This window comes from Aquila chrysaetos, chromosome 13 (genome assembly GCF_900496995.4).
Source record: "Aquila chrysaetos chrysaetos chromosome 13, bAquChr1.4, whole genome shotgun sequence".
NCBI classification, from domain to species: domain Eukaryota; kingdom Metazoa; phylum Chordata; class Aves; order Accipitriformes; family Accipitridae; genus Aquila; species Aquila chrysaetos.
In genome coordinates, this window is record NC_044016.1 from 13,011,875 (window position 1) to 13,037,460 (window position 25,586).

Below are 25,586 nucleotides of genomic sequence, written 5' to 3' on the forward strand. Positions count from 1 at the left end.
AAGTAAGCAACTGTTTTGCTGGGATCCCTTTTTCTTTATATCAGCTTGAAAATCTTCCCTGACCATTAGTTAGGAAGTGCGTGGTGCCTACGAGCCCGATATAGCATTCCCATGCTCTTTGCTAAGCTGCACACATGCATTTGTCTGGTATTATAAAATGTCCAAGCTCATGTAATGCATAGAGGCTAATCTTATCAATTGTATTAAGGCTACTTAGGAATTAATAGCTTTAAGGAAGCTGTTTATATTTCTTCCTTTAAAGTACTTCAGTGAATGTTCTGGGCCCCTTCAAATAAATGTCACCAGTAAAATAGTGCGCTTTTTATGATTTCTTTTAAAAAAGAAATTATATTTCTTAAATGTTGACACTTCAAGGCCTTGGGCTGGCTTTCAGATCTGGGTACTTGGATTTAAGCCGGTAATCCATGTGGAGGTACCTAAAAAGAAGTGGCCTGGTTTGTATGAATTAAGCTCACATCCTTCTGAAGTTTATTAGTTTGAAAATCAGGGCACGGCTCTGGAAGTTGTTGGATTGCTGCAGGCAGATTTGACTACGTGACCTTTAGACTTAAATTTAAAATAACAACAATGCTTTCTTTCGAATGTCTGTTCCAAGTTAGATTTAAATGTGGAAAAAAGATGTTATAAACCCAGTTTAGCTGATCATCAAAGATCCTGAGGATGCTGGTGGTTTCAATTGTTCAGCACGTCTAGAAGTGAAGGCCTGTGAAGGTGTTTTAATTCTGATGTACTACAAGAGGATATTATTAAAATGGTCCAGCAAATTCTGTTTCTAGTAAGAGGCAAGTGATTTAGGGGTCTATTTGCACATCCTAAGCTTAGCTGGACACATGAGAAGAGGAAGATTTGCGTTCTCTCAGAGCATTATATGGGGGGGGGAGCTTCCCACCTATAGGAACACATAAAACAGGTCCAAATTAAAGAAATCTGTATTAAATTGTATATATTTAAACATTTTCTTTTAAGAGGTCTTTACTTGCAATATAATTTTTAATACCTAAATTTACATTTGCAGGCAGCAGAGATATCTTTATCTAGAACAGCATTTGCGATGTCACAAGAAAGTATATGTAAGATTGGATGAATGATATATTACATGTAATATTTTACAAAGCAGTCATATTACAATCTTGTAGTAATCATATGATGTTACAAAGATCTTCATTAACCAGGAGGCTTTATTTTAGACAGCATTCTTTACTGTGAGAGTGGGGAGACACTGGGATAGGTTGCCCAGAGAGGCTGTGGATGCCCCCTCCCTGGAAGTGTTCAAGGCCAGGTCGGATGGGGCTTCGAGCAACGTGGTCTAGTGGCAGGTGTCCCTGCCCATGGCAGGGGGGTTGGAAATAGATGATCTTTAAGGTCCCTCCCAACCCAACCCATTCTATGATTAGCATATACACTATTCTTATTTGTACAAAACCCTGATTCCAGTACTGTTCTTCATAAATCTGTCTCAGATGGTCTCTCTACCTGCCTGATACCATGAGACCCTTGCTCTGGGAACTGGCTTCTCCAGTGTGGCATTGAAAGAATAATTTGACAATTTGTTATGTTACTCTAGCAATAGACTGAAAAAAAAAAATAGACACCATAAATAATTGGAGAGTCTTGTCTAAATCAATGGCCTAAACCAGTTTTCTAGGGCAGCAATAAATCTAGATCTCTTTGAAAAATCAGATGTCTAGTCAAGTAACTGGTATAGATCACAGCACACTGAAGCGTCACAAGGAAAAACTGTAATTAATCCTTGTAATGCAGCTCCTATCCATATGTGACTCCTCCGAAAAGCTCTTCTCTGATATATGTGGCCACATCATGCACCATCCACAATCCTATTCTCCTCTAATGGACGAGCTGAGAGGAGCAGCCAGTCGTAGTGATGTCTTACTGAGAAGGAAGGAGTTGGTTTGGTTTTTGTACAGTTCTGCCATGCAGAGCGTCCCTCAGCAAAGCAATAGATGATAGGCTGTGGTGAGTAGCAAGTTGGCTTTTATGTTAGTGCCCTTGTTCTAGTCAGTCTTATGCACAAAAGAACAAAGTTGACTTTTTAATTCATTATTGTAACTAAACTTAAAAGCTTTGACCAGCTTTGTAAAAGTGAAAGGATGCCACAAATACCTTTCAAAATCAAACCTTGCATGCAGATGGCCTGAAAGAGCGTGGCCACCGAGATGCAGGCTACGGTTTGATATACGGACATGTCCCTACCTGTCCTGCTGTGAACTGGTCTGTCCATCCTAGAAGGAGTTTGAACAAAAGCCAGAGGAGCTGAGTGCTGCTGGGGCAAGTGCACAAGTGATTAAGAATGAACACTAATGGGCTGTGCAGTGATTAGGCAGCTGCAAACATGGCTTTGTTTGAAGGCCAGCCACCAGCCAGGTGGAAGGGACCTGCTGAGAAAACTCTCCCAGGTACACCACAGAGAAGTAGAGGTTTTGCACAGCCAGGGTAAAAATAAGTGTGGTGCCTGGCTTGTAGCTGAGGGACTGAGATGTCTGCAATCGTTTGTGCAAAAGGTTGGGGCTTGCTCTCTCAGGTTTCTTTCCCTTTAGCTGAATTATCTGGCAGCTGCAGATAAACTCAAGATGATGCTCTGTTTCCTCACTAGAGGCCACGCACCACAGCAAACTCTTTCCATGTCTTATTCCAACTTTGTATATGAGAACAGTGTCCTCCAGCTATGACAGTATGTTTGGAGAGATGCAGCGGGATATGCAAAATGTGCCTTCCCTTTGACTTAAAAGATATAATGAAGGGTACCCTATCACTGATGAAGAAGAATAAAACTTGTAAAATTTGCACACTGGGGACTGATTTAAACTTACTTTTCCTTGGCCTCAAAGTTTTGAGGCTTGACATACTTGCAGCTGAATGGTATCCATTTGCTAGAACCCTGGAAAACATTTAAAATGTTAGTTCTAAGTAGCCTTTTTGTTTTGGGTTGGTTTTTTCTTGCTTTAAAAATAGTTGGGCTTGAATATTCTGGAGCAAGCTATGAGATTACATACTTTTTAAAATGTCCAGAATAACCATAACTGGCACATGCTCAGAGCATTGATTCCACTCACTACAAGAGGAATCTTCTAAGCTTCTGCTTGTTTAAATACAAGGTGAAACATAAGTCTACAACACACTCATTCAAGATATACAGGCTGAAAAAAACCCTGAGAAACAAAACCCATAAATCTTACCTTAATGTTGTTTTCACGATACTTGTGCTGTTTCATTAAATCACAATTTTTGCTTAGTACATAAATTCTCAGCATAAGTTTGCATTTTGTTCTATGTACATCTTAAGAATACAGCAGAAAATACCATTGCTTAGCACATTAACAAAAATCACATTATATGAGAGGTTTGTCAAAATACCTGTATACTAAGTTATATACAATTCTGGAAATCCTGCTTTCTTTGACTTCTAACATGTTACTCCCCAGAAAACCAATCTGTTTGTCTTTAAAAGTTGAAATACATAAAATATGATAACACAACTTGACCAAAAATATTAATTTTTCAAATTCCACTTTTAATTTCAAAATAAGATGGAATGGATCACCGTGTGATGCCAGGAATTCTTTTTTTAGGTTTTTTTTTTTTTTTTTAAACTAACTGTCCTTGATAAGGGAACATGTGAATATTGTAAGTCCTAGTGGGGTCATTTCCCCAAGAAGATATGAATAGGGTGTACTCACATTGTGGATAAGTGTATTATCCCATGGTGCACTATGTTGTATGCTCCCATGTACAAAAAAAAAAGCACGCGTAGAAATGTGTATTCTGATGGTTGATACATAGCTTTTAAAATGTAGGTATTCACAACTCTCAGGTTTTTTTATTTCTCTCTGATAAAAAGTCCACATCAGTTAGAAGCTCAACTGACCGTTGTGATGGCTGGCGTCTTCCCACCTTCCTCTCCTTCAGCCCCTTCGGCGTCTGCTTCCACCTGATTGAACTTACCAATCTTTTTCAAACTCTCCAGCGCGGACTTCAAAGTGTCCTTCAGGTTGTTCTCCAGGACCCACCCTTCGCTTTCACATTCAGGGTCTTCGGGATTTGCAATGCTTTCCAGAGAGGTGTGCAGAAGACGCAAGCCAACCATCACGGACATCTGTGCCATGCAATGGAAAAGACAGAGAGGCAAAGTCAGGCAAACCTTTATACCCTTGCCCGCATCTTCACCGTCCTCCGCTATCAGCACCTGGTCTGGCAGCATGGACAAAATGCCAAAGGCACGAAGCAGGTACAGCTTAAGGGCTGCGGGAATCTTCTACGTGAGAGGAGCTCCGGAGCAGCCTTCCCCCTTGAGATGGCCGGGAGGGGTGAGGGGGAGCCGGCAGGACGAAAATGTCCCTTCACAGGTGGGAAAGGAAAGGGTGGAGGTCTGAAATCAGTGAGCGCCGCGGGAAGTGCGACCGCTGATAAGCGATGAGCGGATGCATCAACTTACGAAGGAAGTACGTGCTGGCTGCTGCGGAACAGCAGCTTTCTGTGGCCCTGTGCACAGGGGGGCTTTCCACGTACCCCGTCACAGGGTCAGCATCTCCTGGGAGATTTTAATGAAACCTCTGCTCCTGTGCCCTGCATGTCCATAAAGCTGTTTATATGTGCAACAACATCCTCCGCCACTATGCACTTAATTTTAACTTTAAATATTTTTACTTCACATTGACCTTAATATGTTTGGCAAGTATATTAATCTGATCAAGGAAATATTCATGAATCAGCATCTGTGCAGAACAGAGCAGCGTTAGGATTTGAGCCATCAGCTTGTCTACTTCAAATTCTGGTTTTGTGTTTATATAGGTATGTGCAAATAAGGAAACCAAGGCAGTAGGTGATTTGTGTCTCTCACTGGTTCCATCTAAAACAATTTCTGTTTCTGATAAAATATTTACTAGTCCCAGCAGCTCTGACTGAGACTTTTTCTGATGTATTATGCTGATGTAACACCCCTGACACTAGCAACAACCCAAACCTGCCTCCAGAGAGAAAGACTGGTTTTAGTCAGTCTCCTGCCTTCTAACACCATTCAGAACAATCTGACTTCCATTGCTGTGGTGCTTAGGAGGAAAAATTATTGATCTGTGAAGCAGAGAAAGACAGAAAAGGCAGCGCCCAGAAGAGCCAGCTTCATGAGGTGGTAGAGCAGGTGGTGAGGATGGGGCAGCAGTAAGATTAGTTTAGTCTTTCATGTGCTAGGTAAAGCTAAGATCAAGACCACTTATTGTTGTTAATGATGTCATAGGATTTGTTCTGTAAGGGAAGTACAATGCCTCTGTTATCCTATCCAAATTCCCAAGGAATTGATTACCTCTGGTCCTCCTAAACCTAATGGCTAAAGAGATCAGCACCCCTGTGTGTTGCTTATCTGGAGGCACAGCTGAGGACCCCGGCGAGGTGCCCTGGACCTGCAAGGTGCTTCTCCCTGTTGAGGCTTTTGAACTAGAAGTGGAGGAAGCTTGCAGACTGTCATGCAGGATTACAGTATCGAGTAGCTGGGCAGATTTGAAGTTGGGATTCAGCCATGTAGCGTGGCCAATGGCAAAATTCCTATCTGGCTTTTGGACCCATGGGACTGCTCAAGCATGTGTTTCTGTGGACCATTCATTAGCCTATCTACGCTGGTCATGCTGCTTGTGTATGATCAGTGTCTCCAAACTCTTGGAAGACTAAAGCTACCATTGATTACTCTTGAAATTTTCGGATGTTCATGTTTCTCTGCCTTCACTCAAGACCAGAAAGGGAAAAACATTGGTCAAACAAACAAGCTTCATCAAATACTTCCATATCCAAAGGCAAATTTTCATCCTGTTTAAGATAGGAATGCATGACTCGCAACACCTTGGTCCTCGAAGAAGTTTCTGCTGGCCCTGAATCTGGAAATATTTTTCCAGTCTCATTTTGTTGTAGATCTGCTCAATACTATGATGACTTAAATCAGTTGAAACACTATTCTATAAAAGTCACAAGAAGTGACAAATCACATCACACTAGTCTTGGGATTTAAAGCCTTTGACATCTTCCTTTCAATCTGAGCCCTAGTTTTGCTGCTTTCAGACACGGGACTAGTATCTTTCATATTCATGGCTGTTGCAAGTAAAGATTGATAGGACTGGATGCAAAGATGGCCTCCACTTTGTTCTCTGCTTGTACTACCTCACTGCATGTCAGCAGAAGCCTTTTTTTGTGACTGACTTACTAAGTCCCACTATTTGACAGCAAAATTAGCTGTACTTACAGGCTTCCTGGATGGCTCTAAGTCACTAAATATGATTGTGCTTTAAAAAAGGAAGGTGCTTGTGCAGAAGGGAGCAGCTGACCTGCTCTCGGATGAGATTCTGTGACATTTTCTCTCAGTTTAAGACTTCATTTTCTTAAAAATCTTGCTCAGAAAGATTTTGGGTCCCAAGGGTTGAGATTTCCTAAAAGCAGTGCAAAATGTTTGGGCTCTCATCACCTCCACTGACCTGAGCCTGCCTTCTCTGCCAGATAAGAGAGTCCAGGAAGTTGGAGAAAACTATCTGGTAGATTAGTCTATCTATCTCCTACATGATAGCATAGAGCCTTGGACCATCAGTTTTGCTGAAGTCCTGCACCAGGGAAGGAACAACCCCATGCACCAGTATATGCTGGGGGTGACTGACTGAAAGCAGCTTGACAGTAAAGGGCCTTGGGGTCCTCGTGGACACCGAGTTGAACATGAGCCAGTGATGTGCCCTTGCGGCAAAGAAGGGGAAGGGTATCCTGGGCTGCATGAGACACAGTATTGCCAGCAGGACGAGGGAGGTGATCCTTCCCCTCTGCTCGGCACTGGTGAGGCCACAGCTGGAGTCCTGTGTCCAGTTCTGGGCTCCTCAGTACAAGAGAGATGTGGGCGTACTGGAGGAAGTCCACTAAAGGGCTACTGAGATGATGAAGGGACAGGAGCACCTCTTCTGTGTGAAGAGGCTGAAAGAGCTGGGAACGTTCAGCCGGGAGAAAAGAAGGCTCAGGGGGGAATCTCATCAATGGTACAAATACCTGAAGGGAGGGTGCAAAGAAGATGGAGCCAGGCTCTTTTCAGTGGTGCCCAATGCCAGGACAAGAGGCAATGGGCACAAACCAAAGTGCAGGAGCTTCTGTTTGAATGTCAGGAAACGCTTTTTCCCTGTGAGGGTGATTGAGCACTGGCACAGGTTGCCCAGAGAAGTGTTGGAGTCTCCCTTCTTGGAGATATTCAAAAGCCATCTGTACATGGTCCTGGGCAACCAGCTCCAGGTGGCCCTGCTTGAGCAGGGGGTTGTGGACGAGATGGCCTCCAGAGTCCCTTCCAACCTCAACCAGTCTGTGACTCTGAGTTGTAGACCTGTGCCTAAACACAATCCAGCAGAGAAGGCCTGGGCGTCAGGGTCCCAAAGGTAGCCCAGTCTTGCCGAGGCTATTCCCCTGGCCAATAGACAAAATGTCCTGAAATCTCTTGTCATTTTACAGCAACTTCAAAGTGGCAGGAAGAGCAAGGCCGCAGTGTTTCTCCAGGACTAGGTGTGGGCAGGCTGGGCTGGTGCATCCCCCTGCACCACAGCATGCTCGGCCCCTCGATCTGTGTCAGCAGAGCAAACTCCGTCCTTCTGGAGGGTCCCTGCTGCCTGTGGGCTGGTTTTGAAGATTACCGGGAGTTCACTCCTAGCATTCAAGGCGTCAGAGAGTTTACTCTCCAGCTCACGATGTGCAGTGCACCTCCCGCTCGTGTCTCATCGGTCTCTCGGGTTCCCACCTCCTGGCGCTCAGTGCTGGGCTCCCTCTGTGGCACCACATGTGAGATGAATCTCAGGGTCTCGGCCGCTGCAATAGCTGTGGCCTCTCGAGAGCCACGTGTTTATACAGGTGAAGGACCTGGAGCATCTCAGGAACTGGCTAGTGCCCTCTCTTCCTTTTGAAATGTTCTATTCAGGGCACCCTTGAACCCCCCATTTCCTCTTCGCTGGCTGAGGCAGGTCAAGAAGAGAGCTAGGCTTGCTCTGCTTGACCTTCTGCAGCGAAGCCCATCTGTTTGACAGGGTTTAGCCTGAGGCGGCTTAGCTAGAGCAGGGTGTGATCTTCTTTTGTCACTCTCATGACCGGTTGTCACTCATGGGAAGCCTACAGCTTTTGCTAGTAAAAGCAGCATGTGGATAATAATGTATTTCCAGAAAATATGACACGCTACATTTTTTTCAAATAGAAGTTCTGATACTTCAAAATAGGTTCATTCTTCCTTGCACCTAATATAGAAACGTTAAACCTAAATGGCCTTCCCCGAGGTCCCTACGCCCATTTGACAAGTTCCGTTTTTCTACAGCTCAAAGTAACAGCTGCGATTAGTGTTTCCCTCCGTGCTCTGTCCCCCTTCTCACACCTCAATACCACCAACCCAGCTGGAGGAGTCCTCCGGTGGCCCCCAGAAGGGCTTTGCTGGGGAGGTGCTGTGGCCGTGAGTTCACAGCGGCTCCAGGCGCAAAGCAAACCAGGACACTCCTTTGCTTTTGCACTTCTCTGTAACTTCTCAGCAAGCCAGTCAAAGGGAAAATGAGAAGCACGGAGCCAGCACGTTAACTGCCCGCTGGGTCGCACCCTGGTCAGACCGACATCTTACCTTGGCCAGGAGTCAGGACCTCTGCTGCGCTCCTACTCAGTATAAAACTGTTTCCTACCCGGACTGGAATTTAAAGAAAGTGGTTATATTTCAAGGGGAACTAAATTAATGTCTGCTTCCTGCTTTGCTTCCTCCTTTCAGAGTTTGCCTTAAAAGCAGAGGGAGTTTGAGACCCAAATCTGGACCCTTTATGGTAGAATATCAAGCAAGTCATAAATATTCAGAAGGGCCAATTAATATAACCCAGCATTGTGCTATTTCTTTAAAGCTTTACCCCAAGAGTCCTCTGATTGCTCGAAAAAAATCTCACCTTATATTTTGAAAAAGGCAAAGGAAAAAAGAGAAGATCGTATTTCTCATTATACCACAGGTTGAAAAACATGCCCGGGTGTACTTTGACGAGTTAGAAATAAAATACGGCATTTTTATCACTGCTATCAATGTTAAAGCATCACTGTTGTTAATCTCCTGCAAGTCAGCAGAGGTGTGTTACAGGTTTCTAGCCATGATTTTTCACAGCTGGCATTAGTATTTCTGTGCATATTTCCCCCGAGTTTTTAAATTTCCTTCTGATTTTCATATACAGCTGAAATTGCCTTCTCCTCAAGAACTCTTCATTTGAATCTGGGCTGAGACATGAGCTTCTCTTTCTTTTCTTACAAGAACAACAGCGCTACAAGGATGTAGCATGTTTCTCAGCCGTGCGGAGTAGTTATTTTTAAAATAATACAACATGAAGTAACTTTATGATATTTTTTTCAGTTCACAGATTATTTGGGTAGGTGTTTATTTTCTAAAAAGCATCTTCATTCCTGGAAGGGTGTAGGCCAGTCCTTGTATCAAAATATAATGCATCTTTTTTTTATTTGCATTTATCTAAATATTTAAAAAGCTGGCTGAATCACTTAAAATAGGCAATGTCATTTGCAGCAGCCATTTCAAGGGTTAGAAAGGGTCTGCTGCACTCCATGTCGCATAGTGAGCTGCACCCTCCCCGTTTGCCATCTGGTCCTGCCCTACCTCCTCACCCAGCACCTCACACGCCAGCCCTCGTGCCACTGCCAGCCCACGCTTATTAGTATTGGTTAAATACCCTGGCTAGAAAACTGGCCATCTCCCAGAGGCAGAAGGATGTGTTTTCCTCACATCGAATGAACAGTATTTTAGCAGCAAAGCTGCACTTCGGGTTATGGTGCCTGCAAACATCTGCACTGGGCAGTATTGGCACCTGTTTGCATATGCACAGTGGTTTCAGGAAGCAGAATGAAATAAAATTAATCCATCTGCTTCACCTAAACCACTTCTTGTGACCAAAATCACTGGTGGAGCTGATGAAGGACCTTAAACCAAATGCTGCCCTGAAGCTGGACACTGCGCATGGCTCTACGTCTTATTTTCATCAGCACATAAACCCCTTAATTGCACTTTCTGTCCCACAAATTACTGCCGTCTCTTTCCGATGTGCTGCTTTGTGTACTCTTCATGCCCCACTAATGGTGACACACATAAAATTAATGCATTTTGACAGCTGAGCCCTCACACGCTCTTCCCTGCTCAGCACCCTGCATTTGGCAGAAAATCAGTCCCTTTTTCCCTCTTGCTGTGGGATACGCGAGGCTCTGGCCCCTTGCTCTGAAGGGAGTGTCTGTAATCCATCCCCCATCCCATGCTTCCCAGCTGTGTCTCCAGCCTGGGACCTCTCAGGCCTTACGCAGATGTTCACCATTAGATGTTTTCTCAGCCAAAGAACAGCGGCAGATGATTTATTTTAAACAGATCTCATCTTTAACTCGAAAGTCCACGCTGAAAAACGCTCTGCCCCTCCGGAGCCGGCGCTTCAGCAAAGCGGGGCAGAGGGCAGAGGGTTACCTCAAAAAGCCAGACGAGGAGGACGATGGCACCCATGGAGCTCATCATGCTGCTGTAGTAGTGCAGGAGGGCTTCCCGGCAGCCACGGCGCCAGAGGTTGAGCTCCTCCGTTTGGTAGTCGTAGCTGTAGTGGGCTGAGTTGTTGGTGACCTGGTACTGGATGCAGGGTCTCGGGGAGCTGGGGTTGCAGCAGCTGAAAGGGACGCCGTCCACCAAGTACCTTCCGTCCACGTTGCTTTTGATCCGACTATGGGCAAGGGCAGAAGGAAGCGTGAATACACACACACACACACACACACACAAGATATACTGGAGCAGACTTGCACACAAGAGGAAAGCAAAGGCAACGTGGATTTTCCACCATGAAAACTTCAGAGAGTTTTTCCTCTCTGAAATCCTTTTCTATGTCAAGGCTACACTGAGTCTATAATTAACTCTTCATGATGGAAACACGCCCTCTCGGGTCACTTCTTCAGAGAAATTAATTTTTAAGAAAAGGGCAGAGAGAAATATCAGAAGGGGCAGTCTGGAAAGAGTGATCACAGCACACATAGGGTGGAAGGGAGATGCTGGAGGTGACCTGAGCTTGGGACCTTTTCCTTGGAAAAGGACCCACAATAGCCTTAGGACCCACCATATCCAGCTAGACCATTGATCCAGCAAACCTAATAGCTTCTCTTTGATGATAATAGCTTCAGGAAGGGGTTATGCATTTATTCTTGGCTTGGGAAGGTAGCCAGTATTTAAAACATGAAATGTGCTTCAGCAACAGGATGTCCTTGCAGGAGCTCCCCAACTATTGTTCATTTGAGACTGTGGTTGCTCTCCATAAACAGCCATTTAGTCTGGTGCCTTATGAGATGTTTAAATGAGAGATACTTAGAAGGCAAATAGTTCCAGTGGCACTGCAAAAAAAAAGACTATGATAAAAGGATTGCAACTCTAACAAATGCCATTTTGCTTAGAAAATGACAGAATGGAGAGCCCCAGTGATCTAGAAAGGTGAAAAAAATCTGAGAGTTGCTGGTAGCTTTCTATATGGATATATTAAAGTTGTGTTATAGAGAGACAGGTGATCGCAACAGCCTGGTGAAGCAAAATACCACTTTGCAGTCCTGACCTAAATATATCTAAACACCAAATGCAGTTGAGGTTTTATCTCTAGATGTAAAGTGTGCTCTGAGTTGGGTCTAATTGCTATTGATGTGTAAATGCTCCACCAGTTTCACAGAGACTGGATCAGGCCTTCGCTCCACAAATAATATAAAAATCCCAGTGTGGGGGGCGGACTCCCACCTTCCCTGGAATTAAGGAGAACTTTGCTATTGACTTCAAAAGGGGCCAGAATATCCCACTAGGAATGTAAGCAGAGATTGTGCACCACCCCGTAGTTCAAACCTTGAATTCACTCATTAACATCCATTTGTGGATTTTTAATGCCCTATTTCCTGCCTCAGTAGTACAAAGAAATTGCCCTGATTCTCAGTCCCAAACAAGACATCATTTATTAAGGACAATATAACCTTGTTTTCCCTCTGTGCTTTGCCCTTCCACTGCTGCTGGATTAAGTTACAGCTCTCAAATCTCCATATAATGCTGGCAAGGTGAACTTACTATGTTTTCAAGTAGTTATTTATACCATGGGCATACCTTCACTATGCAAATACTCCCTTACTAAATAGTGAATGTATTTGTTATAACCCCGCGGTGCAATAGGTTAAGCCTGTAACAGTTTTCACTATAAAGTCCTAATACAGAATTGCAAAAACAACCAGACCACCCAACAAGTCAAAACAATATGCAGAGAGACACACAAGTGAAATACCGTTTACAGAGTCAGGCAGGGATCCCAAGAGATACACAGTTTTTTTCAAAACAACTTCAGACATTTTTAACATAGGCAGTATATTTAAAAGGCAGATTGCTTCCAGTTTACAAGACCTTTTGTGCAACCACAATGTATGAACGTTAACGGATTATGTTTCCAAAGAACTCTGAATAATGCTCTCTTCCTCCAGTGCTTAATTTTTTAACACGTTGTGGGTATTTATGCTCAATGCTCATTTTTTAATTTCAAAAGTCCATTTGTTCTCATGTTTATTTTTTACTTGTGCTTACTGCACCTAACCTGATTTTGAGATTACTGCCTCTTTGGGCACTGACATCAGAGCCATTAAGGTGTTTCTGGTCAACAAGCTGTTCTGGTTTATATAGATGAAACTTGTGCTGTTTTCATGTGAGGTTTAAAAAAATTAGGCACAAGTATATATACTGAACATGTTTTTATACAGGAGAGAACTTAAAACGCATTTGGCTACAAAGGACACTGTAAAGCTAGGAACGTCAACAGGTGTTGACGCTCAATATTGTCACAGCGCTGAAGCACTCCCCTGAGTGAATATAAAAATAAAATTCTAAATCTTAAGGATCTAAAACACATAAGTTATTGGTAAAGTGTTATTGTTTCTATTTGTTTCCATGAGACTGATTAATTGCCAATATCTAAAGTGGAATTTTAAAAGTGCTATCAACAGTATATATCCAGGGAAGTCCTTTTTTTAGGAACTTAACAAGTTGCATTGAAATCTGCTTTAGGAATAGTGATGTTCTAATACTTTCCTGTTGATTTTGGTAGTAGGTATGTGTGGCTCAATGTAATGGGTTTATAAAGAGGTAAAAGACAGTAAAAAATATTATTTTAAGTCTGTTTACGTCGCATTGAGTAGGAGTGAGAATTGTATTTTGGTGCTTTATATTTTATGTCCTGTGTAACATTAGAAGAATTTGTCAGGGGAGGAAGCAATCTAGCTGATCGTTTGGGATGCTTATTAAGCAAGAGCAGAGAAAAAATTCGTTTTATACAAAACCCCCTCCAGTCAGTGCCTATTGGGATGTACATTTCTTTAGTATAATACTGATCAAGTAACGATACTATGCGATACAAACCCCACTAATTCACTTACTCTTTCACTTCTTTGGAGCTGAAGTCCAGGTATCTGTTGCTGATCCACTGAATTTCGAACCAATCTTTGAAGCCGTTGTTGCCACAGCATTTGAACTCAATTTGGAGCATGTCGATGGTCTTCTTCATGAAGCATCTTCCGGGGGTGTCTGTGTCCCTGTAGAACTTCATGCCATTCTTGAGCCCCTGGGCCAGCGTGCTGTCCAGAGAGCCCCGCATGAGAAAACAAATCAGAGCAACAAAGAAAATGAGTATGTTAAAGAGGAGACATAGTGCCAGGTAAGGTTTCAGCAAAGGCTTCCACTTGGCAAATTTAGCGGGATCCAGAGAATCATAACAAATTTTGCCAGCAAACCCATTGAAGGCGCAGGATAATATACCCATCAATATCAAAGAATTGGGCACAAAGTGGCTTTCAGAATTGTCCATCACTTCGCTTCGCTTCCGGAGTTCAATTTTGAGGAACAATCCCATGCTAAAAACAATGATTCCAGCAAACACTGAAAACCAGTTCATGAGCCATAGTCCCTGCGCTAGTTTTACCCGTTTCTTCTGATTGAATTTGACTTTCAGCAGTGCCATCTTTGTAATGTGAGATGTTGGAAGACTTCGCAGCCTGGACCCCTCTTCTTGGCGTAAGCGACTCGAGGAAGAACCATTCAGGCGTTGGAAGAGACCCCGAACGGCACAACGGGAAGCGAGCCACTGAACGGTCCTTCCATCTTGAGCTCCCCCAGTTAGGATTCAAGCAAGTAAAATGTTCAAAGATCCCAATTAACAATTTCACATTAGTGAGAATAATGGGCAATTAGCACCTACAACTATTTCTGGTGGTTCCTTCCAAGCAAAGGAGAAACAGTCTCTAGGTTTCAAATGGTTTGATCTGGATCTGCAAGACGTCATTCTAATACCTTTAATCATTTGATCCAATTTGGAGAAATGTCTGTCAACAGATGAGTGGAAATAATCCCTCGTTTTACTATTTAGTAGATTTGTGCTTTCTTATGATAGGCTGCTGGGCAGAATATGAAAACACAGAGATACAAAGAGATCTTTGTTGCCAGAAGAATATGGATCCTTTGAGGAAAAAGGAGAAGGGCTCCAAGATTAAAAAAGGCTTGCTTGAATACAAAGATGTACTTCCCCTACATGATCCTGATTTATTCATATCTACAGCCAAAACCACCTTTCTAGTCCTTATCCTTCTGTGTTGACCCAAGATGACACCCTGTGGCTTATGTGTACTGGAAGCAGATAAGCGTGTAGTTTACAGTGACCTAAAAAACCTAAGCTTGGCATTTTCTATTTACTTCCAGGGTTTGTACCATCTCCAGGCCTTGGCAGGAGGGAAGGAGAAAGGAAAAGTTCAGAGAAACTCAATAAATAAACCCCGGGCTGAAATCTAGAGATGCTTTTATAAAAAGCGAGCTGACGTGAGCAGCTTATTGGATAATCACCAGGCCAGGGAGGGGAGCAGGGCTGCCCAAGGAGTCCCGGGAGCTTACACCAGGGAGGAATTGCACCCAGCAGCCGGGGAGGGACCCTCTGGCCATCGTCACTAGCCGGCGCGAGGGACGCACCCCCGGGGTCCTCGGGGTCTGCCGAGGGACCTGCTGCCTGGCTCGGCTTTCACGCTGTAGCGGGCAGAAAAGGAGGGATGCAACCCCCTCCTTCGGCGGCGGCCTTCCTCCTTACCCCGCACAGACATTTCAGGCAAGCGCGGCTGCCGGGCTTTTGCTCTTTCGAGCGCTGTAGGAGTTTTGCTCACTTCAAAATATCACCTCCTGCTCCCCCCTCGCCCCGCAGAGGTTCAGAGCAATTGAGGAAGTCCTGCGCCGGCTCACCACCCGCTGCAGCGACGCAAAATTAGCCTCAGGCAACCTCAAGCAAAGCAAAATGAACCTGCAGGTGTGTGAGGGCGTGGGTGCTAACACGGCAGGTGAGAAAGGAGCAGCCCCAGGAAAAGGACTGGGAGGCTTTGCCCCCACCCAAGCCACCCTGACCTGCTGCTGCCAGAGTGCCCTGGGGGCATCCTCTAGTGGCTGCCAGCAGCATGGCGCACCAACCCCAAAGGAAAGGTGGAGGGACCTGCCCAGGAAGAAGGCAACTGTGAAAAATAATAATAATTTAAAAAAAAAAACAAAAAAACAAAAAAACAAAAAACAGTGAAAAATAGCAATTTGGTAGTCTGCTGCTGTGGATGCTGCTCACTTACTGTTTGAGATCCTGGGATGCCAGAGGTCTCTTCAGTAAGGACAAAGGCTATCAAGCTGCTTCTTTTTCCTGTGCTAATAGAAGGGTTTTGCCACGGACCTTTCCCGGCCCGTCTGGGTGCTATCGCAGTGACCTGGAGAGCAGCTGGTAACTGGGATTTTCCTAAAGCAGGCCTGCTTATTCACATTGCTGCTGCCCTTGCAGGTGAAGGGCAAGTGTGTAAGAGGAAAGGAGGAAGGCAATTATCCATCAGGGGCTATTCTCTCTGCTTGCCGTGAAGCGGATGAAAAGTGCTGTTTCTCGAAGAGCCGGTTAAATATTTTTGTGCAATAAGCCATAGCACTGAAATAACATCTCTCCTGGCTTCTTGGCAAAATATCCCCTAACCATGCAGCACACGTTACTACATTTTACTGACTCCTCCAGGGCTCAGCCAGGAAATACAAGGCAGTTTGGAGGGTGTATTATTCTGACAGCCTGAAGTTAATTCTAGATAAATTAACCTGAAAGTATTTCCTTTCTTGTTAGCAATGACAGAGTGAAACTCTAGTTAAAGTGAAAAAGAATTTTCTATCAGGTCTGTGGATGACGAGGACATACAGTGAAATATGTTCTGCAGTGCAATTAATAGGACAAGAAATAGTAAATCTGCTCATGGCAGTTGTAAGCCTAGTGCTGCTCTGGATATTCGGAAGCTTATATTCAGGAGCACAGATGACGGTCTGAATACTCATTACCTTAATTAACACTCAGATGTCTGCAATAAATCTGATGCAGCAAACCCATGGCATTGTATACACTGGAGTGTTTCCTGTTAATTCAGGAATAAAAATAGTGAAATAGAACATGCAGCATATGCTTCAGGGCTCATTGATCCACTCCTCTCCTTAAATGAAGCTAACAGGAGGGGTCCTAATAAACCACTCCTAAATACTTAATGCTTTCTGGAGATGATCAGTGATTCACCTGATGTTCAGGAAGGGACACTCAGGTACTAATTAGACCATCAAGACTTCAGGTAATACCTTGAAAGTCATCACAGAGAGCAATCAACATACCCAAAACAACCCAGATTTGGAAATTTGCTGTGTGTATTTAAATAGTTTCAACAGTTCACTACCAGCTGGGGACTCTGAGTGGCAGAAACTACCCACCTATCAAGTCAACTCACCATGCTTGGAAACTTTAAAGGGCATTGGTGACATTAAATCATATTTTATACTCTGCTGCTTCCTTCAAAAAAATGAAGTTAACACTTTTAAAAGCGGGGAGTTCAGGCTTCCAGCTTATCTCAGACAGAACTGATGAGCCCTGTGCAAGCTTCAGCACCAACTGATCAGCTGAGGGCTGTCTCAAGCAGAGTAACCTAAGGAAGAGGAAGGTTATGGGAGATCATTGAGAAGTGTTTTGGGGTGTGGACAGCATGAAAAAGAAAACTGGTTTTTCCTGGCATCTGCTTTTCTTACAAATCTTCATCTTGGCAGGTAATCGCCTTTAATTGGGCAGACTTACTACCACTTTCTAATTCAAATAGAAAATATTGAAACTGATCCATAGCAGACAAAAGCTAATTGCAGCAAGGATGTTTGAGTTAATAGTCTCCTCAGAGGTTGCATATTAACTCAAATGTATAATTCATATGCCATTTTGGAGGAAAAAATGGTAGAATAAAATCCTCAGATGATTATTGATCTGCTAGAACTCAGCATGAATGTGTTCAAATTCAAAATATTGTTAAAAAAGTATAATTTCTATGGATAACAATACAATATTAATACCTTTCTGAAAAACTATGCCTGCTAACCTAAATATAAGCCACAAACTTACCAGTTAGTGCTAGGAGGGAGGAAAAAAATTGTTTTTAATGCAAACAATTCAATCTGGTATTTGCTATACAGTCTGCTGCCCAGTCCTGGACCAACCATGCTCCTTCCATCTTCAGGACTACGAGATATAAAAGGCAAATTCTCTTTAGATAGGTATATCCTGTGTGCCTGAACTACAGAAATGCTCTTAGTTGGTAAAAAAAAATAATTTCCTGACCCAAGCTTTCTTTAACACTGCTCTGTGATATGAAACGTGTGGCTTTCTTGGGTTCTTTTTAATTTTCTTTCCTTAGAAGTGGTTATGTTTCATTGCAAGGATGAAGATGTCTGGTTTTACCTATGATAAGAAGTTACTGTGTAGAGATAAGAGGTATGGTTTTGCACTGTAGTCTATGCTTTAGCTTGCATTTGTAACTGTGTGGTGTGTACAGGGACGCTCCTGAGGAACAACGTGATAAAATGGCTGTACCACGTTGTATGATTAACAGGTGGAGAAAAGTCTGATTTAGGACTTTCTTTTTTTCTTTTTTTTTTTTCCTCCTATGTACACAAGTAACTTGGTAGGCTACTGTTTTTGTGGCATGTGAGGTGACTGCAGGTCCTGAGGCTGGAAACAGAGGCAAGTTGCTAAATTCACTGCTGGGGCTGTTGTACACCCTGGGAAGAACAATTTGACCTGCTGGACCCTGTGGCTCCTAGACTGTGCTGGGGCATACTGTGGGGGCTTTAGCGCGGTTTTGCTCTGGGTAGTTCCCAGCATTTCAGCCATCCTTATTCAGAGTGTGGGTAATGTGTTCAGAAAACACAGTTTTTCTTTGACCCTCCAGATGCTCATTATGAGTATTTATTTGTATTACTGTGATGCCTAGGGTGTAGTGTTCACTGCTGAAAGAATGAGAGTTATAAATCAATGTTTGTTCTTGCAGAAACAGGAAAGAAATATATCGGGAATTGAAAGAAACTTACAAAAGGCTCACAATAGTCATTGCTGCCGGAAAACATCTCAGCACAACAGATGGATTCTCAAGTAAGTCAGATAAATCAGATCACGATGTGAATGGAAATGCTGAAATCCTGCAAGTTGGACAGATTTTTTTTCTTGCTATTCGTATCTTTCCTTGTATGTGATGAAATTGGCTTTTTAGTACAGTACAGGCTATGAGCTCTCTTGTGCAGATCCAATGGCCATAACAGGAAAGCTGCGTAGAAAAAAGGGTGCACTCAAAAGAAGTAGGGAAGGGCCTGATGGAAAGCAGGAGGTAAGGGGGCAGAGCTGAGCAGCCAAAGCATGATGCATAAAGAAGGTAAAGAAATGTACTTGTCTGCATACAGTTCTCAAATCCAACAACTCTGCCCTCAGATCCCACTCTTACACGCTGGGAGAAATCCACTTGGAAAGACAGAAGTAGAATGTATATGAAGGGGGGAGGGAGAAGGATTGTACGTATTCACAAAAACTTTTCCACTAAAGAATTCCTAAGTATTTTGTAATACCTGAAACAATTTCAGGTAAAGCCACTGAGATTTGATCCTTGTCTACACATAGCTAGTGCCAAAATAGGGAGAAACTTTCAAAAAACCCCTTAATATTAAAAAAATAGAATAAATACAAGCTCTCAAAAATATAATGCGTGTGTAAGAAACTGTCTTAAGCGCTTATTTCTTACCTGTTTTTTCACACAATTTTGCTAGACCCCCCACCAGAATCTGTTTAAACGAAACAGGGCTGGATAAAGAGGGAATGCAAATAACTTGGTTTGTTCCTGGTATTCAGAGAAGTGAGTGCTGAAAGAGGGAAACGCCAGGATTCCCGTGGGAACCGAGGGGGTCAGCCCCTCTAGGAACAGGACCTCCAGGTGAAACGGTGGCCTCACTGGAAGCAGAAAGAAGCAAAGCTCTCAGCTGCTTCTCTGGAGGCAAGCTTTGGTCTGTGCTACCTCTCACAGCCTCAACAAATACTACACTCAAAGCTCTCTGTAGTGCTGAGGAATTGTCTCAATTTTCTTCTATGGGTTTCTTATTGTGTATTTTTGCATAAAACTATTTTATTTCATTCACAGATACATAGGAGCTTTAAAAAATTGAGTTACAGTGCTGTGGTGAACTGGGTCTAAAGATTTTGGTAAGACTGCCAGCTGGAGGAGGGCTGTCCGACCAGTCTGTCTTTCAGAAAGGTTTAAACCAGGAGTTTGCTCTTGTGACTCCCTGTGGAAAATGGTTCCGAACAGGCTTCAATGCCCTGCACTGTTTTTATAAACTTTCTGCCTTTGTGCCCGTTAGCCCTCTATTCAGGGCCAATTTGCACCTAGTTTATGGTGCTGATGTTTATGTTATCCTAATAATGTCTTCACAACCATGTCCCTGCCAGGCATTTGTTTTTCAGCCCCTTCTGATGCCTAGCAAAATTAAATTCTTTAGGGTATGTGTTCTTAAAGAAGTTCTTTGGTTATTCTGGTGGCAACAAGATGCAAACCAGAGCTAGAGTTCTTGAGGAGACTTTGTTTGCTTCAGTCTTGCGTTATGTAGGTTACATGAATCTAGCCACCGTGCGGGTCACACCAACAAACTGCTGCAGAGAGAGGCAAAGCAGTGCTGGTGGTCCTCTTAACTGGTTGGGGAATTACCGTCCCTCAACATGCTCATTCAGTGGGCTCCTTTGAATAGCTTTCTCTCTTGCATCATGTTTTTAGTCCTCCATCTTGCTACTACGCAAGGTAGCTTGAAACCAGCTTGTTTTCACGGCAGTTCTTACTGCTTTTGCCCTCCCTGTAGCACGACTGCCATGTTACCTGCTACCCACTCAGCCGTGACACCTGCCCAGCGCACAGGCTTGCACAAAGCCTCCCGAACAAAGTACCTCTTCCCCTGTTGGTCTCTGGGGAAAGGGATTTTTGCAAGCTCTCCCTAGCAGGTTAGACAGAAAGCAATCCTGGCTCCTGGCCGAGAAGAGGCTGCCAGGCACTTTCTTTGTGTCAGCATTGCTTATTGCTCCAAGGGAAGAAACCCCAAGCATGTGCTGGGCTCCTTTCTCCAAGCTGCGATTAGCAGAGACACAAAGCGGCTCTGACCAGGCCGGCATTGCAAGTCTCCTTGACCCAGGAGAACGGAGCGAGCCTAGCCCATCTCTTCAAACCAGCTGCTGCACAAACTCTGCCCAACCTTCCCTCTGAATAGCTCTTAGTTGCAAGCTTCAGAAGGGGAATTCGGGAGCCCAGGCACTTGCTGCTGGCAGCTCAGGGCATGTCATGGCAGGCTCCTTACTCTCTTTGAAGTAGGTTTGCTTCAGTGTGATGTATGAGATGCTCCACCACCAAGTCATCTAGACACCAGACAGCACAAAACTCCTCACTTACTTACTTGTTGAAACCAGACACTCTCAGTAAAACTGTTTCATCACTTCCATACTTGTTATGTTTTTGACCTCTTGAACAAAGAGCTTAAGGCTCACCTGCAGACAGGAAGCAATTTTTCTGGTGCCTTGTCAGCTGAGGCAAAAGGTAACTAAAGAAATATGATGAAGCTACAAATACCGTGGACTAGACTTTTAGTCTTTCCGTGTTTAGCATTTACTCTGTAAGTAGTTCCAATAAAATAATCTAGACAACTCTCTAGTCTAGACCTGTTGAAGTACCCCCAACATCTTGATTTCCAAAACATTAGAGTATGCGTCAACATAAAAAGAAATTTTTTGCATCTAAGAAAACAGATGCTAAGAAATGCTAAGAAATTAGTTTAAGAAATAGCTGAGAAATTTTAAATACAGATTATATATAACTATCCTCTAAAACATTATATATATATATACACACACACACACTTACTCCTACCATGCTTTGACATACTTTTGTAAAAAATTGAGTATATAATTCTCAATAGGTTTGAGCTATCACTTTCCACTAGATTTGACTGGAAAAATGGATTCTCAAATGAGTAACTGTACTTTTGGGATAACAGCTAATATTCTCTCACTCACATAGCATTTTACTTTTTTTTCCTACCTACAAGGGCTTGCAGAATGCTGGGGTTATAGCACAGGTGAGTAACACAAAACCTGTCTGTTCTGGTGTTGTCAGGAGGAAGTGTTCTGGGACACACAGATGACAGCCTGCTAGTGCTTATACTAATTGTGACTTCCTTTTCCATATGCATTTTTAATTAAAAAAAATTATAAATAGCATTGTTAAAATAACTAATTAGATGATAGAAATGCTTAGGTGTTTCCCTTTTTTCCAGACCTGAAAAAAGTTGCAATTTCTATACTGATAGAGCCTATGAATATGCTAGCAAACCTTTTCTAGTGCATAACTTGTGTTCACATACTACATTATTATTAACATAACATACTTCTGTTTCAAAATAGCTTTGAATTTCTCCTAGTATGATTCTACATTAGGAAACTAACATTTTAAAAAAGGTGCATGGAAACATGTGCAACTCTGTGTGTGTGTGTGTGTGTATGAAGCTACGCATTTAGAACTATAAATTACATCTAAGTATTCACCTGACCAAACTTTTTCAGACTTGCTGTTCTTAAATTGAATTTTCTTGTTTCATGTCATGCTTGAGACCAAGATTCAGTTACCTGTTTTGTATTACTAAGGTAATGATAAATCTTTAAGGGAAAGTAGTCATCTGGAACATCTTCAGCAGCCTCCTCAAAAGTCATGTTCCTGAAGAGTATTACCTAGTAATTTTGGTTTGACAAAAGTTAAGTATTTAAAGAAAACATGAGAACTGGGATGTCAGTAACTGACCTCTGAAAAATGTCACCAAGGAAGCATATTCAGGCTGAAATGGAAGTCTAACTTTCCTTGTTTTGACTCATGCTCTGTTTATTCAGGCAATACTGCACACTACAGACTGACAGCTAATACAGGAATGCACTTACGTGCCAGTTTGAAGTGTATTGAGAAGCACACATCTCTGATACCTGCTACAGCCTAGTGGTAGTCTCTCCATTTCTAGATTTGCCAGTGTCCAGCAACATAGTAAGCAAACATAAATGATTATAGCCTTTGGCTAGCAGAACAAAGGCATTTCTGTAGTTCTTACAGACTGAACAATTTGCAGTCCCAGGACTAGAGGATGCTAAGGGGATTGATTTGTCACTACCAGGATACGTGGGGAAGAAAGATTAACAACAAAATCAGGTTCTGTCCCAAGATGGATATCTTCGGATACTCCAGAGCCTCATCTGATCACACACCTTTAACAACAGATATTATAAATTATCTACTTTAAAGCAAGACCAAGGGTGTTTTCTTTAAATCATTTTATGATGCTGTCAATGCAAAGAATCATTAGTATAGGGACAACTGAAACAATTCAAAACAAATATTTGAAATGCAAAATCCAATTCAGTCAAAAAGTATATATTAACAGAAGTAAACAAAACTGAAAGTTGTGAAGAATATATGAAAATTCCCTTTTCCCCCCCCTCCCCTTTTAAATTAAATATGTTGAAAACAACTTAGATAAAAAGTTTCTCTGCTCAAAACCAGTCAAGTACTCAAATGGAGTTTCAAGTACTTCTCATAGCAATGATGCAGTTTTTGATGGTTTGGCTAGTATCCATTTTCTGTTAGAGGCACATATTATGATGGTAGGGCAGCATAAATATTTTGCAGTTTTAAAATACAACCCTAAGCTGATTCTTAGGCAAGATAAACAATGATTTCTTGCAAAATGTCCCAAGTTAAGGAGTGGGTTTTGAAACCTAGAACTACTATGTATACTTTATGTACGGATAGTGGTCACTTCACCACTAACAGGCCATTATAAAAACACTGTATTCCATAATGCTGCGACTTTTTTTTTTTAAATTTAGCAGGCATGAAGAAATGGGACTCAAGTTACTGTGCACTTTATGCAAGATAACATGCAATTTTGGAACCGGAATATAGCACTTTATCTTCCAATTTTACTGACTCCCTCTGTCAACACAGCACTTACACAGTAGCAGGGTACTATAAATTAAGATCACAGCACCACAGAGCCTACTGTCCAGTAGACAGATGAAGCAACCAGTAGGACATAGCTGAACATCTCTCCCCTGATGTTTCAGACTGCAGCAGTTTACCTTGCTTCTGTATGCCCCCAAAAGCACACTCAACACATTCATTTTGTCCATATCAGGTTAAAACTGTTTACAGAAGGAGCATCCTCTCACAAAATATTTTCAAATTGTGAATGTTTAGTATTTATATAGCCTCTATAGGTTTGTAAATTTCAAACAATCATTAATATATTAGAAGAGCATTAAATGTTCATTAGGACACTTTTTTACTTTAGACTTCTCACCTAAAACCCTGAATAAAGACAACTTACAAGATTTCACCCACATCAACAGAACCTGGCTCATAATTATATTGTAGCCTACAATTCATTGCAGTCTGTTACACTCTTCAATTACAAACTCCTTCTTTAAATTAACCTTTTGTTCTCATTACCTCACAGAAGTCCTCTCCTGTACTCCCCGTAAGATACCGTGTGCTGTTGTCTGCAACTTGAGAACCACAAAAACATGAAAAGTTTGGTATTTGATCTTTGCATTCCAGTACAGCTTGTACCACATGCAGCTAATTCAGATTGTGCCTGGGTGAGTGAAAGCAGCACAACAGCTCTTAAGAGGCTCACTGTTGCTTGTGCATTGTTGCCCCTTGCCCCACCTTAATTAGAAAAACTCAGCAATGAGGTACTGCAGCAGCTGGCAAATTCCACAGTGATACATAAAGATTATAGCAGCAACTTGTGTAAGAACAGTAAACTGTATTTGGTATTCTCCCATTAAAGAAATCCCGTCATACATTGCCATTCACAATTTAAGTACCGAATGGAATCATTTAATGGCATATTGGGGGCGAAGTCCCAGAGCTTATGAATCAACGCATTTGCAGCGGGATTTCTCGCTCAGCGCCAAGCTGCCTCTGCAGTCAGTCCCAGCAACTGATTCTTTCCTGCTCGGGGATCAGGCTCCAGTTGGGCGAAGGCTTGTCAGTCGCCAGCCAGTCAAAGTCATCCACCAGGTTCCAGTTGTTCCTGTTTCTGTCCAGCCCAGAAGACTCGAAATCTCTCTCGATGCCAGGGTAGCTCCAGGCGTAGGGGGCGAAGGAGACCGTAGCGCAGTCCTCGATCACGGCTCGGCTGGTCACCTGCACGTAGAAGCGGCTGTCGCGGGTCCGATGGGTGCGGAGCTGCTGGCAGGCCAGCACCAGGAGACAATCGCTGCAGCCGTCCACCAGCACGGAGGTGGAAACGGGCCCGCAGAGCACGGTGCAGCCCCGGCAGTCCCGCACCCGCAGCGTGTTGGCGTTGCCGCGGAGCCGCACCCGGCAGCCGCGCAGCCCGGCGAGCACCACGTCGCGCTGCAGCAGCTCAGCGGGGCCGAGCTCCAGCTCCTCGCCCTCGGCGTCGCTGAACCCGCAGAGCGGCGGCCCGCCCGGCTCCCCCTCGGCGGGGCCGTGGCCGGGGGCCGGCGCGGCGGTCGCGGGCCGGGCGGGCTCGGCGGGGCACGGCTCGCTGCCCGCAGCCGCTTCTCGCTTGAGGGCCCGGAAGGCGAATTTCTTCTTGGGCTGCTGCTGCTGGCGCCGGGCCGCCAGGTCCCCCTGCAGCCGCGCCACGGCCTCCTGCCCCTGCCGCACCTCGTAGGGCGCCAGGAACCGCACGCTCTCGGTCAGCAGCTTCTGCAGCCCCTGCAGGCGGGCGGCCGCCTCCTCCAGCGGCCCCGCCGCCAGGAGCACCTCCACGGCCTCTCGCTCCCGGGCGAAGGCGGCGACGAAGAACTCGCTCCGCTCCTCCTTCACCGCCTGCGCCTCCTTCTTCTGCCGCTGCCGTTCCACGCCCTGCTGCCGCTCCGCTTCCCGCCGCTGCAGCCGCTCCGGCAGCACCACGGCGGCGGCGGCGGCCGTCCCAGGCTGCAGGGGAGCCACGAAGGCGGCGGGCGCCCGAAGCTCCTCGGCGGCGGCGGCCGCCGCCTCGCCCGCTGCCTCCATCTTGCCTCCTCGCCTCCCCTCCGGTCACTAAGCGGCCCGTCGATTGGCTGCCGGCAGCCCCGGCTGCGTCGCCGCCGCCGATTGGCGGG

General features: G+C 44.0%; 2 protein-coding genes and 1 long non-coding RNA gene across 4 annotated transcripts; 1 reads left to right on the top strand and 2 right to left on the bottom strand.

Annotated features, from left to right (window-relative positions):
- Positions 1-932: 932 nt before the first annotated feature.
- PRPH2 (peripherin 2) lies at positions 933-14,346 on the bottom strand. Its single transcript, XM_030034400.2, has 3 exons — positions 13,468-14,346; positions 10,505-10,751; positions 933-4,132 (listed from the first exon to the last, which is right to left on the bottom strand). The coding sequence occupies exons 1-3, from the start codon at positions 14,046-14,048 to the stop codon at positions 3,896-3,898; spliced, it is 1,065 nt and encodes a 354-aa protein (XP_029890260.1). The 5' UTR covers positions 14,049-14,346; the 3' UTR covers positions 933-3,895.
- Positions 14,347-16,666: 2,320 nt separating this feature from the next.
- LOC115350498 lies at positions 16,667-22,494 on the top strand. 2 transcript variants are annotated; one of them, XR_005933886.1, is made up of 3 exons: positions 16,667-17,164; positions 18,433-21,541; positions 22,347-22,494. It is a non-coding gene; the product is annotated as an uncharacterized LOC115350498 (long non-coding RNA). The 2 variants fall into 2 exon arrangements; XR_003926468.2 differs by lacking the exon at positions 22,347-22,494 and having other exon boundaries at positions 16,676-17,164; positions 18,433-18,533; positions 19,567-21,586.
- Positions 22,495-22,940: 446 nt separating this feature from the next.
- Positions 22,941-25,575, bottom strand: TBCC (tubulin folding cofactor C). Its single transcript, XM_030036193.2, has one exon. The coding sequence runs from the start codon at positions 25,495-25,497 to the stop codon at positions 24,439-24,441; it is 1,059 nt and encodes a 352-aa protein (XP_029892053.1). The 5' UTR covers positions 25,498-25,575; the 3' UTR covers positions 22,941-24,438.
- Positions 25,576-25,586: the final 11 nt, after the last annotated feature.

What these genes read in the sequence shown, in the direction of transcription:
- PRPH2 (XM_030034400.2), bottom strand. Translation starts at nt 14,048, where the DNA reads ATGGCACTGCTGAAAGTCAAATTCAATCAGAAGAAACGGGTAAAACTA. An exon ending in AGCTCCAAAGAAGTGAAAGA is followed by an intron (nt 10,752 to 13,467) that starts GTAAGTGAATTA and finishes CCTTGCCCATAG; the next exon opens with TCGGATCAAAAGCAACGTGG. An exon ending in TCCTCGTCTGGCTTTTTGAG is followed by an intron (nt 4,133 to 10,504) that starts GTAACCCTCTGC and finishes TGCATGGCACAG; the next exon opens with ATGTCCGTGATGGTTGGCTT.
- TBCC (XM_030036193.2), bottom strand. Translation starts at nt 25,497, where the DNA reads ATGGAGGCAGCGGGCGAGGCGGCGGCCGCCGCCGCCGAGGAGCTTCGG.